Here is a 15,302-nt window from a genome sequence, read left to right on the forward strand (position 1 = left end):
AAGTTCTGCATATAGTAGGTTGCTTCTCTCTTTGATTCGTGTCCATCCTTTGCTTCTTGTCCTGCCCTCAGGTGGTTTGGAAAATAGGTTGACCCCCTCCTCTTTGTGGCAGCCCCTCAGATGTCAGAACACTGCTATCCTGTCCCCCCTCAATCCTTCCTTTCATTGAACTAGAGAGACCCAATTCCTGCAACTCTTCTTCATAAGTTTTAGGCTCCGGTTCACTAATCATCTTCGTGGCTCTTCTCTGCACTCTTTCTGAGTCTCTGCATTGTTTCTACAGTGTGGCGACCAAGAAAGTTTTAAAACCAAGGAACTCCAGCTGCCTTTTGGAAAAGCACCTTTGGGACAACCATGACCTGGATGGTGGAGACAACCAGCCTAGGAAGCCCTCAGAATTCAGATCGACTGCACAGCCAACCAGCGACTGCACTGGCCCTCAACCAACCCAATGCAACCTCCCCCCCAATCAGCACCCCAAGACCCACCCCAAGTCCTTCATCTGTGACCCACACCTGACCCAACAGAAAACCCTCACCTCATGTGACCCTCATCTGATGTGTCCTCCCCATCACTAGACCCTCACCTGACGTGATCCACAACTGACCAATGACCAGACCCTCACCTGACATGACCCTCACCTGACGTGACTTCTCCATCATAAGACCTACTGACCACACAAAGCCCTTACCAGCAGAAGAACATCAACACTGGTGTTCCCTAAACTCCGCTGAAGATGTTACCTGGCCTGGTAACGAAACGTTCGGAAACCCACCCAGAAGCTCAGAGAACCAACCTCCACCCTCATCCTCCACCCGAGCTACAGGTATTCACCCCATCGCAAATGGTTGAGAATCTCTGTGGCATATAAGAAAGCAGGAGGCACATCTCCTTGAGGTTCTTCTTACCCATCGCAGTCCACCGAGCACTCGAGGAGAATATCCACGACTCTGTTCACCCGTTTGGACGCCACATGACACACTGCCTTGAGAGTTTGTTCTTTGGTGGCAGGGTCCGAGATCTTTGGGAGACGCATGTAGATCTCCTTGAGGATCATGGGCAGCTATGGCAAAAGAGAGATCCGAGGGATGAGACCGTCTGCAACCGTCATAATATGGAACACGTTTGCTAAGCCCCTGAATTTTATCCCATGACCCTGAGGATCCTTAAGAGCCTCAAGAGGTCATCCAAACCCTGCTTGGCCTTTGTTTTTTAATGTCAACTGGAATGGATCCAGGAACAGATGAGGAACATCCAAACAGACTGATCTCGAACTCAGGACCACCCCAGCCACTAGCAAGAAACCCTGCGGTCCATAGTTCAAATGTTGGGTAGCCGCTAATTCCCCACTTCTGTGCTTTTTCTGGTCTCTTGGACTACCACCTCCATTATCCCCAAGCAAGTCCAGATAGGATGCCTGAAGGCAACTTTTTGATTGATTGATTGATTGATTTAACCCCACCTTTATTACTTTCACGGATAATTTGAAGTGGAGAAGATATCCAGCTTGTACCTTCTCCCTCCTCTTTCCCCCACAATCACCCCCCTGTGAGGTGAGTTGGGCTGAGAGAGAGAGAGAGAGAGAGAGAGAGACTGGCCCAAAGTCACCCGTGTGGCTTTCATGGCTAAGACAGGACTTGACCTTCTCCTGCCTTCTAGCCTGGTGCCTTAACCACTGCCAAACTGGCTCTCCAACTGTTATTTCTCATGAAAACAATAGGGCTATTTGTTTTGCCCTTACCTTCTTCTGGAAGGTTTGGCCAACTTTCTCAACAGCCCTAAGATCACCTGGTGGTCTCCCATCCAGCCCTAGCCTTCTTCAATCCAGCCAAAGTGTTGTCACTAAGCCAACAAGGTCTCACCCATTCTCATCTTTCTTTTCTCCAAAATCTCCTCTATCCCTTTTGCTCCAAACCCTGCCATTTTCTTACCTCCTCCATCTCCATCCCACATTCCTCCAAGAACGAATTGAGCAGGAGTCCTGCAGAGTGTGAAATGTTCTTGTCAGGGTCTGTCAGAGCCTCCAGGGCTTTTAAGATCAGGTCGTTTATTTGTGACGGGCTCAGATGCTCGCCAAAGGCCTATCGGAAAGAAGAAAAGGAGACCATGAAGAGATGCATCAGGGTTTTGACTCCCCCCTTCTCTCAACAAGCCAGAGACTTTGACCCAGATTTGGGGACAGCACCCCACGTAGAGAGGCAGGCCTTATTCTGTGTCACCCATCAGGTAAACTAAACTAAAATGTACCTTAGCCATTTTGGAGATGTTATTATAAAATATGGTTGGGCCCGAAAGGAAGAAGTCTTCCCTCAGCCAATTGACGATGTTCCCCTTCTTGTTCTTGGCCTTCTTGTCCATTTCTTTGGCTGTGGAGGGAGGAAAAGAAGAGAAGGTCAGATTTTGGCATTCGGAGCTTCTGAAGATCCTTCGTCTGACGGCCGCTTTAGTCGTTCCAACAGAAGAGAAGATCTGCAGCTCAGGGCTGACCTGAGGGGTCCCTGGTGCTCTCTGGGCTCGGTGCTTTTCTTGCAGACGTTTCATTGCCCAACTAGGGAAGATCATCAGTGATGATGACCATCAGCCCTGAGAGGGCAAAACTCTCAGTGAAAAGCTCCTTCCCTTCTAGTACTGATGACGTTAGCTAGTTGGGTCATGAAATGTTCACAAGAAAACAACAAAGCTCAGAGAGCACCAAGGACTCCACAATCCTCCTCCTCCTCCTCCTCTTCCCTCCCTCCCTCTCTCTTCCTCTCCCTCCCCCCTTCTCTCTCCCTCCCTCCCCAGCTGAAACACTTCACGTGAGAAACTCAGCCTTCAAATGACCCCTGGCCCTGAGAGGTGCCAATATCAGCTGCCAATTCCAGGCATCTCTGCCCAGCCCAATGACCAGCAGGCTGGGACACCCAGGGCTCTCCTGGGCAGGGCGCATCCCTGGGCTCCTGGCAGCCCTTGGAGTCCAACTTTCTCACCCAGTTTGCTCATGATGAGGTGGTGGAGGTGGTAGGCGGCCTCTGCGGACATCTGGCCAACTTCTTCGCTGGTGTCGCCAACGTGCAGGCCCAGCAAAGCTACCAGCTGTCCCAGCAAAGAAAAGTCAGCTGTGGTCTAATGAAAGGAAGCAGGAAGGAGGGGAGAGATGAGAACGGGGGGCTCATGAATGTTTCAGCCAGCTGAAATCGGAGAATATGAACCATAGCACCATAGAATCCTAGAATCGTCCATTTTAGAATCCTAGAATCACAGAATCTTAGATACAGAGAATCTTAGAATTTTAGAATCATAGAATTATTGAATATTTGAATCTTAGAATCCTAGAATTTTCAAATCATAATCACAGAATCTTTGAATCAATGAATCTTTGAATCATCAAATCTTTGAATCATAGAATCATAATCATAGAATCATAGAATCTTTGAATCATAAAATATTTGAATCTTCAAATCTTTGAGTCTTCAAATCATAGAGTCATAGAATCATAGCATCACAGAATCTTAGAATCATAACCTTTGAGTCTTCACATCATAGAATCTTTGAATCATAGAATTTTGAATCATAGAACCTTAGAATTATAGAATTTTAGAATCACAGAATCATAGAACCTGAGAATTATAGAATTTTAGAATCCCAGAACCTCAGTTGCTGGAAGGGACTGTGGAGGTTTTCTCCTCCAACCCCTTGCTCAAGCGGGATTCCTTATATCCTCCTGGTCACATCCCAAAGATGCTTTTTCCAAAAGGACTTTCTTCTTTTTTTCCCTTTCTTTGAAAACATCTCCCTTCTCATCCCAAACGGTGACTTACGTCGAAATTGACGTTTTCAGAAACGAACTTCAGGAGGTGCCTGGTGCTCTTGATGGCCCTCTCTCTCTCGTGACTCTTGGGAGTTTCAATCCAGGGATTCGTGTGCTGCCAGGAAAAACAAAGGAGGAGGAGGAAAGGAAGAATTTGTGATTCACAGTTGGAAAAGCCGCAGAATTTGCCAGGACTGGGGAGAAAATTTAAGGAACTAAACGAATTTGAGACGGTTATCAATTTAGGTCTATTCTCGGCTCAAAACTAGAGTAGGAGTTGAAGATTTCTGGAATACAGCTAGTCTTACAACAGTTCATTTATAGTTGTGGTGGCACAGTGGTTAGAATGCAGTATTGCAGGATAATTCTGCTGACTGCCAGCAGTTCAGCAGTTCGATCCTGACCGGCTCCAGCCTTCCATCCAGAATCCGTGACAGAATTGCCAAATCCAGCCTAACCATCTGGCTGACAGTGTGACCAACCCCAAGAAAGAATCACTCTTTACCGTCAAGATCTCCTGCAGGGAATCCAAATTGGGAGCCTCGGACAGCAAGCCGGTGAGCATAGTGTTGCAGGCGTTTGCCGTCTGGTGATAAAAGTCCTAAAAGAAGAACAAGAATGTCCGAAGGAAGAAGTGGTGTAAAGGAAGAACAGCGCCTAAAAGAGGAAGAAATCCAGGGGCGGGGAACTTATGGCCCTTTTAGTACGACTGGTGGACTGCAACTCCCAACAATCCTGAGCCAGCCATGGACTTCTGGGAGTTGAAGTCCACAAGTCTGCAGTAAATGGAGTGGTCCACCTTGCAGGGCTGATTTTTCTTCCAGAGTTGGAGGAAATGCTTTCTCGGCTGAACACGAGGAACAAAAGGACTTCCTTCCTGTTATCGTTCAGAACAGACCGACTAAAAGGTTGAATGTCTTCCTTAACAGTTTTGGGATATTCAAATACAGGCAGTCCTCAACTTATGACCACAATTGCACCCTAATTTCCATTGCTAAGCGAGACATTAGTGAAGTGAATTTTTCCCTCGTTTTATGACCTTTCTTGCCACTGACTGCGGTTGTTAAGTTAGCCACACGGTTCTTAAGTGAATCGGGCTTCCTCATTGAGTGGTGCGACTGTTGTAAATCTGAACCGGTTGTTAAGCGTCTGAATTCTGAGACTACCTAGGAATCAGAGCTAGTGAATGCAGAACATGGTTGTTCTGCCCCACCGTGGACCTTCTTTTGTTTGGGGGCAAAGGGGGGAGATGGGAATTGGTCTTGAGAAGACACTTCAACCAGAACACAAAAGAGAAGTGGAGGAAGAGAGAAAAGATGGCGAGGAAAACCATATGGAGATGCTTAGGACTTAAGAATAGTCCTATGTTCCAGTAACGTATAATGAGAAGTGGACGCATACTTTCAGGACCAAAGATGAAGGGACAGGCCAAGGTGCCATTGGGATCGAAGGATGGATCTAGAGTTTTTGAGGAGATCTTGAATCATGTTTACCAGATCCTTGTTTCCAGGTGGATCTCAGAGGGCTTTACTCCATCTGGACTGCTCACCTGTGTTTGAGTTGATTGCCCTGGGCTGTTCGCTTTCAGGGTGGTCATCTTGAAAGCCGGCAAGGAAAACACCTTCTGGATGCTTTTGCTCACCACTTTAGACCTCATCTCGGAGTTCAAGGCGGGTTTCATACGGCTGATGAAAGGCAAGAAAAGAGGAGGAGGTTGAGAAGATCATAGACTCATTGGGCTAAAAGGGACCTCGGAGGTCTTCTACTCCAACCCTTGCTTGATGGTCCTTCAACCATCCCAGTCATATGGTTGTCCATTCTTTTCTTGAAAACCTCGAGTGATGGAGCACCCCCAACTTCTGGAGGCAAATCGTTCCACCGATTGATTGTTCTCAGTGTCAGGAAATTTCTCCTGGATCTCTCTTTGATAAGCTTCCATACATCGCTTCTTATCTTGCTCTCAGGTACTTTGGAGAGGAGGTTGACCCCCTCCTCTCTGTGAGAGCCCCTCAAATATCAGAATTCTGCTATCATGCCTTCCCTGGTCCTTCTCTTCACTAGACTAGCCATGCCCAGTTCCTGCAACTGTTCATCGTCTATTTGGGCCTCCAATCCCCTAATTATTTTGGTTGCTCTTCTCTAAACTCTTTCTAGAGTCTCAACATCTTTTTTATATTGTGATATAATCTCTTTTTCTCTTTCTCTTTCTCTTTCTCTTTCTCTTTCTCTCTCTCTCTCTCTTTCATCTCTCATCTCTCTTCTCTCTAATCTACTAGACCAGACCACGAGAAACACTCCCACCAATCCTGAGAAGGCAAGCCATGGATTTGTATTTAAAGTGAGAGCAAACCCCACTTCCTTCTAGCCCTGATGATGTTACCTTGTTGGGTCATGAAATGTTTGCAAGAAAACCACCACGCTAAGAGAAAACCAAGGACCCCTCACACCTAAAGAAGCATGCTCACCTAGTTTCCCATATTTCTCAACTGCCCAGATTGGCAGCGTGCAAATTCTTCACCCTTCCAAATTCTGGGGCTGACCTGCTAACTCAATGCATGCTCTACAGCAGGGGCATCAAACTCAAGGCCCTGGGATGGATGCGGCCTGCGATGTGGTCGGATCTGGTCCGTGGGGGCCATCCTGGTCTACCCAGTGCAAAGAGGAAAGATCGGGCCAGCGTGGCTTCTGACCGGTCTACCCAATGCGAAGAGGAAACATGCCAGCAGTTTGGGGAGTGACATCAAGCTGGCCACACCCACCCCATCGGCCACACCCACTCATTTGGCGACCCCCGCTCACCCCCCGCATCAGGGCAAAAACAGCCCTGATGCGGCCCTCAATGAAATTGAGTTTGACATGCCTGCTCTAGAGCATGGGGACTTGGCATTGAAATCGCATCACTGGGTCCAACTCCAAGTTCCTACCGAGCTGGTGGGAAGATGAGGGCGGAGCAGGTAGGTACCTTATGCAGGTGATGGTGACGATTGCTTGATGGAGATTTACGACGGACAAGGGTCTCGCGGGCTGATCTTCAATGACTTCCTGAAAGAAGAAAGAAACACATCTAAGAAAGCTCCTGAGATATGGCCACCATCCAGCTGCCCCTCTTCCCAGCCCTATGCTTTTTCTGGTTGACACAGGAAGTCCCCAACTTACAACTGGTCGCTTAGCCACCATTTAAAGTTTTGAGGGATCTCTCCAGGACTACTTATGATCCAGATGCAAAGTTCCAAGAGACGTCCCTCCCTTAGGGACCATATTTTGGTCACTTGGCAACCAGTGTCCCGTGACCATGATTTAAGTCAGGGATGGGTAACTGCTCTTTACGACCTATATAAAATTGGGAAGCCAGATTCACTTAACTACCATGCAAATAATTTAAGGAAAATGATTCAGCTAACAACAGTGGCAAGACAGGTCGTACAATGGGCAGAATTCACTTAACAAATGTCCCACTTAGCAACAAAAATATTTTGGGCTCAATTGATTGGTATTCAATTCGATTCAAATTCACTTTCAAAAATAAATAAACCCAGGAGCACCTGCCTCCCTTCCCTCTCCCCACTTACAATGATGTTTATGACCAATTCCTGTTTATGGGGCAAATGGATGTCTTGCCTCCTGCTGTAGGCAACAGCTTTGGTGATCATGATGATAGACCTCATGAACGCTGTCTTCAGCCCTTCGTCCTGGGAAACACACGTGGGAATAGGGTGGGGTCAGAAAAACCAAAGGAAGGGCCTCCGGTTGAAATTCCGGCACCATCGGAAGTGAGCTCCACAGCCCTGTTCCTAGCTCTCTCTGTCGGGGGCTTCATTCGAAGCCATAGCCACCCTGTAGGGGTGGTGAAGCAAAGGGGGACCACCTTGCAGGTTGAGGGGAGCTGCATCTCCCCTCCCTGACTCGGAAAAACCTCTCATCTGAAGACTAGGAGTAGCGGCATTAAAAAATGGCTGCCATGAAGCCGGGGAACATCCAGAAACCATCAGTTTGTGCAGGAAAAGAGAAATGGTGAATGATGTGTTGTCTGGGTGAGATATAAAATATATATATATTGGATATATAAAAATGACTTGAGGAGTGGAGGATCCCTGAAGCAACTAACTGATTTGATTGAACATTGATGAGACATTAAAATTTGACTTGGAGGCTTGGTTTCTGAACCGATGATTGTGGAGACTTAAACGGAGTCAATGATTCAAAGCATTAAGGACCTTATACTGGATATATGAATAATAAAACAGATGATCATGTCTTTGAATATAATAATGTGAAGGGGGAAAATGTTAAAAGTTTAGAATGGAAGGGTGGTAAAGCAATGTATTCATGATATGGAATAAGGAAAATGGAATGTAATAATTATGAATATATTTGTATTGAATTATATGATACTCAGATACCACACCATTCACATAATGATATGTATAAACTACACAAATATAAAAAAACCTTATTCAAAAAAAAAGAAAGAAAAGACAAAAGGAAGAGGATGTATTTATTTATTTAAACCTTTAGGTAGCCGATTGTCTTTGGTTGAACTCTGGGGGCTCACAATCAAAACATCACTGGGCATTCTGGGTTCTAGTCCTGCCTTAGGTATGAAAGCTGGATTGGTAACTTTGGGCCAATCACCAGAAGATTGTGAGTTCTAGTCCTGCCTTAGGATGAAAGGCAGCTGAGAGACTTTGGCCAATCACCAGGAGACTGTGAGTTCTAGTCCCACCTTAGGCATGAGGGCTGGCTGAGTGAGTTGCCTCACACAACATCACAGAGTTGTTGTTGTGTGGAAAGGAAGAAAGCGTATAATGCACATGTGCTGCCTTGAGTATAATAAATGCAGCATGACCATGGATCCTCTTCCTCCTCCTCCTCCTCTCCCCCAACATGCTAGTTGGGTCATGAATTGCCTTTAAGAAAGCAATCAAGCTAAGGACTCCGGGTTATAATTGTTCTCGTAATTAAACTCAGCATTCAGAGAAATATAGGGTGGAAACCAGCCTACCTTGTTCCTGGTGGAATACTGGTTGAGTATTTCTGAAATAATGTTGTCCATGAGAGGCACCATGTCTTCCACTTGCGCTCCCAGTACTGCCTGGCCGTAGCAGAGGATTAGTGTGGTCCGAATCCGTCTCTCGGAGAGAGTCTGTGACTCCTGTCAGTACAAAGACGAGGGGGTCAAGCTATTTCCCAGAGCACCAGAAGACAAGAGAAGAAGCAATGGATGGAAAGTGACCAATCTGAGGAGACCAGACAGCCTGGTGCATAAGTCTTTCCAAGCACGTTGGACTTTCCTTCCCAGAATCCCCCAGGCTCCTTCTGAACTTCTCTTCAGACCTTGCAACCCCATCCCTGGTCTTACCTCACTGGTGGCTTCCAGCGCAAAAGGTGCCTTGGGCTGCCTGAAATGTCCAGCCTCTTTCAGGACCTCCAGAATCTCAGGCAGGTGGCAAAAGGCAACCATTCGAATGGTTTCCGAGATTCCCTAGGCAAAGCGATGTTGTAAATTAGGACATTTGCACATTTTCTTTCTCTTTCTCTTCCGCTTTCTCCTCCCCTTCTCCACCTCCTGTTCCTCCTCCTCCTCCTCTCTGCAAACCCCAGGCCCTTCTAGCACTGATGAAATTACCTAGCTGGGTAATGAAATGTCTGCAAGAAAACATCCAAGCTCAGAGAGCACCAAGGACCCCACAAAGATGGAGGTCTCAGCCCCCACAGGCATCCCACTCCCACTCACCTCTCGATCTGTTTCTTCCTGGAACGAAAAATTTAGAAGGCTTTTGAGCTGTTCCATCACTAGGTCCTTCTGTCTTGAATTTCGCAGTTTAACGCCATAATATTTGTATAGGTTAATCTGAAGGTGGGAAAAAGTGTCCATGAGTCTTAGGGAGCTCCACCAATCGGCCAGGAAAAGGAAATATAGGACAAATTATGATCAAAAATGGACTCCCTGTAGCCAAGCACAAGGAAAGTGGTCCCGGGTGACATGATCGGGGAGATGGGCAGCATATAAATCTAATAAATCAATAATCGCCATTTTGACTTTCTTCTTCTTCTTAAAAAGCTACTTTAACCCCTCCCCCATCCCTATGGGTGCCCTTGCTGATTCTCTGTTTGGGGGTCCTGATATGCTTTATGGTTTCTGTGGAGATCATGCAGCTTCATCTTTTTAAATGCATTAGCTCTCCGTGGTGGATTGGGACAACTAACCATGGCCTACTTGCCTTGGCCAACTCACCAGGGAACAAGAGTTACACTAATAGCAGGCTTCCAATATCTCAGGGGCTGCCACAAAGAGTGGGGGTCAGCCTATTCTCCAAAGCACCTGAAGGCAAGACAAGAAACAATGGATGGAAACTTGTCAAGGAGAGAACCAATCTAGAACCAAGGAGAAACTTCCAAACAGTGAGAACAATTAACCAGTGGAACAGTTTGCCTCCAGAAGTTGTGGCTGCTGCATCACTGGGGGCTTTTAAGAAGAGATTGGACAACCATTTGCCTGAAATGGTAAAGGGTTTCCTCCTTGAGTAGGGGGTTGGACTAGAAGACCTCCAAGGCCCCCTTCCAAGTCTGTAATTCTATTATTCATTTGTCTGTCTAATATCGAAGAAACGCTGGAACAGAAGCGTCAAAGAAAGGATGCCAAAGGAAGGACAAAATGAGACACAAACGACAAACATTAAAATGATTTTTAACATTATTGGAGAGAACGGAATTGTTGAATTAACCTCAGCGAGTCTGCTGTGGCTCGTGGGCATCCACGGTGAGTTGGCCACGGCAAGTAATCCTCTTCTGACGTTGCATCTAAGACAACTGCGGCCCTAAAAGTGTAAAACCTCCGCATATTTACCTTGTCTTTAGACAAGACCTGGGACGTGCTTTGCTCCTGGTCGATGGGCGGCAATGGGCTTGTTTTCCTCCTGGGCAGTTTGTGGTCTGAAGGAATCTGCTTTGCCAACAACAACAAGAACAACAAAAAAGAAGTTGTGAGAAAGTGAAGGAGCAGAGGAAGGAACAGCTTTCTGTGTGTTTCCAAGGGGAGGGTTGGTTTCCCTTCTGCGTCCGGATGCATATTATAATTAATTTGACTTTTCTAGCTGGGACAGACACGAAGCATCTAACAAGGATCATCCGGATTGTATCAGCTGGAGCTGAGGCAGCTTTTGAGATGAACGGTTGGAAAATCTCTGCCACAAATTGTGAGAACTTGATTTATCACCATTTATTGTTGTGGCCCTCCAGCAGCCGAATCAGAGGAGGAGGAGGAGGAGGAGGCGTGGGAGTCAGGGCCAGCATCAGGGCAACCTGAGAGCTCCGAGGGGGAAGAGGGAATGGGGCTGGCAGAGAGAGAGAGAGAGAGACAGAGGAGGAGCCTAGGCCATCTGTCAGCCCTCAGATGGTGAGTCAACAGTTCCCAGGTCTGGAAGTGACTGATGAGGAGGAGGAGGAACAGCTGAGTCCAGTGCCTGACGTGTGGATGCGCAGAAGGCAGAGGAGAGGAGAGCCAGTGGAAATCTATGGGCTGGACCTTGGGACAGAAGAGCCACCGCTACTAGCGAAGCCCACCCTAGCTCTGGGGATAAAAGGCAGGGGGTGGGGATGTATAGATGTGGCAGACAACTATTCTTCTCCCTGCCGGATGGACTTCTTAGCCTGCGGTGAGAGAGAAACTTTTTGTCAGGGCTGCTGGCTCTCCTCATAAAGGAATCTTTGAGTTCACTTCAGAGGGTTTGTCGTGTTTGGGTCAGAACATTTATTTACTGACTGTTCGAAGTTATAACAGGTAGTTTACAACTGAAAAAAGGGGACTTTGTTTTTCACACTCAGGACTATTTCACATTTCCGTGGCATGCAGAGAGCTTCCGGTCCCTGTTGCTGCTGCCCAGCATTCAGTGCCAGACAGTGCAACAGGGAGGATGGTTGTCTTGTAGATCTTAGATTTAAGATGGGTGGCCATTCGTCTGTCCAGTAACACACTGGTGAGATCTCATATCTAGGCTGCATTCTCCTTCGCTCGCACCTCACCATTGATGTCACCATTGACATTGGAGGTGGGATCCCAGATACCAAAAAATGTCCACCTTCTTTAGGTTTTCTCCATTGATTTGAAGCGTTCCAGGGGTGGTGACAGTCCCTAAGTACCCAGTTGTCTTGATGTTGAGGTGGAGTCCGAAATGGTTGAGGCGATCATTCCATGGTCGTTCCATGATCCTTCCAGCAAGGACCCCATAGTTCAGCAAATTCTCCAGAACTACATTTGTCTCCTTTTGGGATAAATGATCTCCACCGAGGCAGCCCTGGCTTCTGCAACCTCTCCACGATGGACCTCAGGGCCCACCGCGACACAAACCCAGCTGCTTACCTGGAAAGGACGAAGATGGTCCAAGATGGTCTCTAATATTTCTCTCTCGTCCATCAGATCCAAGATTTCTTTGACGGGTCTGCCTTTCAATGGCTTCCTGCTCTCCCAAAAATTTCTGAAGCACTCGTCCGAGAGTTCTGAGAAGAAGAGACAGACAGAGATTGATGGGCAATTCGACAGGACAAGCCTTCTCAAAGCAGAGAGAGAAAAAGTGTGCATAGTGGATCACCAGGCTGAGCCTGAGGGAGGAGTCAAACGCGTCATACGTCTCGAGTCCCTGATCTTCATGTCCTTAGACAACCATCTTATATATGGAATTGGAATTTTTTATTGCTTTGAAATTTCATGATGTCGTAATGTTATAATTTAGATCTAGCCTTTGAAAAAGGCTAAGAGGGAGGGGTCTTTCCTCACCTCTGAGGGCAAGATGTTCCCTAATACAGTGGCAGCGGTAGAGAAGACCCTCTTCCTAGACCCCACCAGTCGAAACTCTTTGACTGATGGAGTCTGCACCATAACGTCCCTGCCTAATGAAGGACGGTTGCAGGGTTTGGATTTGGGTAGTCTAGGAAAAGGAAGGAAGGGTGTACTAGTGACATGAGAGCAGTCTTCCAGTGTTTGAGGGGCTGCCACACAGAGGAGGGGGTCAACTTATTTTCCAGAGCACCAGAAGGCAGGAAGAGAAACAATGGGTGGAAGCTACTCAAGGAGAGAAGCAACCTGGAATTAAGGAGAAACTTCCAAACAGTGAGGACAATCAACCAATGGAATGGCTTCCCACCAGAAATCGTGGGTGCTTCATCACTGGAGCCTTTGAAGAAGAGACTGGGTAGCCATTTGTCTGGGATTGTATAGCATCTCCTGCTTGAGCAGGAGGTTGGATTGGAAGACCTCCAAGGTCCCTTCTGGCTCTGTTCTGATTGATTGATTGATGGATTGATTGATGGATGGATGGATTGTGTGGGATGGGCTGATGTGAAAGGACAAGGCTGGTTCCATAGGTAGCCCAGCCCTGTAGCGTCTATACCTGGATACGAAGGCAGGACAGCATCTGGAGAGCGCTTTCTCCCTGGAGCCCTTTCCCTCTCGGGCCTCCTTGGCAAGGGAGGGGGCTCTTTCTGGCCAGCCTTGATCTCCCCCTGAGGAGCCCTCAGAGGGGTCCTGGCAGTTGTCCTTCGCACTAAATCGGGCAGCCCCAGTGCTGGAGGCTGCATCTTCTTCCTGATGTCCACTGGAGCTGACTTCACAAGGAGGGGTAAGACCTGCGTGGTTCTTTGAGTGGCCGAAGAAGTGGACGGGTGGGCTTCTTGGTTGTTCCACTGCCGTGGGTCATTACTGCTGATTTGTGGATGGGTCTCCTTGCTGTCCTTCTTCTGCAAGAAGGGCAACTTCTTCAGCATGTGGTCCATTCTCTCGTGAAGAGGGAGTTCTTGAACTGGAGGGAGATCCTGTCAATAACAGAGAAGTTTTGTAATTCCAGGTTGAAAGGAGGGGTCCTCGGTGCTCCTATCTATCTATCTATCTATCTATCTATCTATCTATCTATCTATCTATCTATCATCTATCTATCTATCTATCTATCTATCTATCATCTATCTATCTATCTATCTATCATCTATCTATCTATCTATCTATCTATCTATCTATCTTATTTATTTATCACATGTTCTTCCTGTGTCAACAAGCTCAGACTGCCCAAGGAGCTGCTGATCTACAGAGGAATTTTGGCGTCTCTCCTTTGTGCTTCTACAACTGTCTGGTTTGACACAGCAACCAAACTAAAAGTCCACTAAAGAGAGAAGACGGCAAGGAAGTTTCAGGCAGCAGAGAGAAAGCAGAGCTGCTTAACTCGTTCTTTGCTTCGGTCTTCACACAAAAACTATAGCCCAATCTACCAAAAACGTAACTGTAAAAGTCAGACTAGAAATAAAAGTTAAAATAAGCAAAAAATAAAAAAAGAGAGAGAACACCTGTCTGATGCTGAGGAATATAAGCTACCAGGACCTGAAGGATTACATCCCAGAGTTTTGAAGGAGCTGGCAGAGGTTATCTCAGAACCATTGTACCATATCTTTCAAAAATCTTGGAGCACTGGGAAACCACCAGAGGATTGGAAAAGAGCTGATGTGCTTCCCATCTCCAATAAAGGGGAAAAAATCAGACCCAGGAAATTACAGACCAATCAGCCTAACATCAATACCTGGGAAGATACTGGAAAAGATAATAAAAAAACAGAGGTGCCAACATCTAGAAATAAATAAAGTTCTAGCTAGAAGCCAGCATGGGTTTGTTAAAAACAGATCAAAACAAAACAATCTTATTTCATTCTTTGACAAAGTGACTAAATAAGTAGACCAGCGAAATGCGGTGGACATACTCTACTTAGACTTCAACAAGGCTTTTGACAAAGTAGACCACTCCGCTCTGCTCTGGTCTGCTCAACACAACTCAACTGAGCTCAACTCTCCTCCTCTCCTCAACTCTCCACAGCTCCCCTCTCTTCCCTTTTGCCTTTATATCTCTGCCCCAGGGGCTGTGACATCAGCGCATTGTGTTCTCAGGGGGGACAGCTGGTGTCATGACCCAAGGGGCCTCTTACTTCCCAAGATAATAGGGATGGGATATGGAGGGTCCCCTGGATAACCCCCTTGATAACATTAGCCACATTATGGGGAGCAAAGCTAGGGGTTACTATGGAATGACCCACTGTGATGGTGTCCCTCAACTTGGTAGATCTCAAAAGAACCTAACCAAGTTTAAGGCTGATCAACTTTGTTCTTTGATTGGCTAAGTCTTCCACTGAGCTTGGTTTTTTAATATTTTTTTATTATGAGATATGAGATAGGAGATATAGGATACATGATATACTGGTGTAGGGTTTCCTGCATGGGCAGGGGGTTGGATTAGAAGACCTCCAAGGTCCCTTCCAACTCTCTAATTCTATTCTATTCTATTCTATTCTATTCTATTCTATTCTATTCTATTCTATTCTATTCTATTCTATTCTATTCTATTCTTATGGAGTCCTTGGCTTATAACAGTTCTTTTGGTGATGGTTCAAATTACAACAGCACTGAACAAAGTATTTTTCACACTTATGACCATTCTGGCATCTCCACGGTCATATGATCAGAATTCGGACCTTTGGCAAGT

The 15,302-nt window shown here is 46.6% G+C and overlaps 1 protein-coding gene across 1 annotated transcript in view; it reads right to left on the bottom strand.

Moving 5' to 3' along the window:
• LOC139310420 (maestro heat-like repeat family member 5) overlaps positions 1–13,591 on the bottom strand; it is a 25,223-nt gene extending 11,632 nt beyond the window's left edge. The window contains exons 1-15 of the mRNA XM_070934576.1: positions 13,177–13,591; positions 12,150–12,286; positions 10,638–10,733; positions 9,525–9,641; positions 9,150–9,272; positions 8,793–8,942; positions 7,360–7,479; positions 6,753–6,832; positions 5,340–5,475; positions 4,296–4,391; positions 3,801–3,905; positions 2,970–3,105; positions 2,248–2,366; positions 1,932–2,081; positions 909–1,063 (exon numbers count right to left, since the gene is read on the bottom strand). Coding sequence (XP_070790677.1) covers positions 909–1,063; positions 1,932–2,081; positions 2,248–2,366; positions 2,970–3,105; positions 3,801–3,905; positions 4,296–4,391; positions 5,340–5,475; positions 6,753–6,832; positions 7,360–7,479; positions 8,793–8,942; positions 9,150–9,272; positions 9,525–9,641; positions 10,638–10,733; positions 12,150–12,286; positions 13,177–13,558 — 2,102 coding nt within the window. The 5' untranslated portion in view covers positions 13,559–13,591. The remainder of the gene's footprint in view (positions 1–908; positions 1,064–1,931; positions 2,082–2,247; positions 2,367–2,969; positions 3,106–3,800; positions 3,906–4,295; positions 4,392–5,339; positions 5,476–6,752; positions 6,833–7,359; positions 7,480–8,792; positions 8,943–9,149; positions 9,273–9,524; positions 9,642–10,637; positions 10,734–12,149; positions 12,287–13,176) is intronic.
• Between the last annotated feature and the right edge of the window lie 1,711 nt (positions 13,592–15,302).

This window comes from Pituophis catenifer, unplaced genomic scaffold (genome assembly GCF_029215685.1).
Source record: "Pituophis catenifer annectens isolate HBS135680 unplaced genomic scaffold, rPitCat1.0.hap2 SCAF_2, whole genome shotgun sequence".
Classification (NCBI taxonomy): Eukaryota; Metazoa; Chordata; class Lepidosauria; order Squamata; family Colubridae; genus Pituophis; species Pituophis catenifer.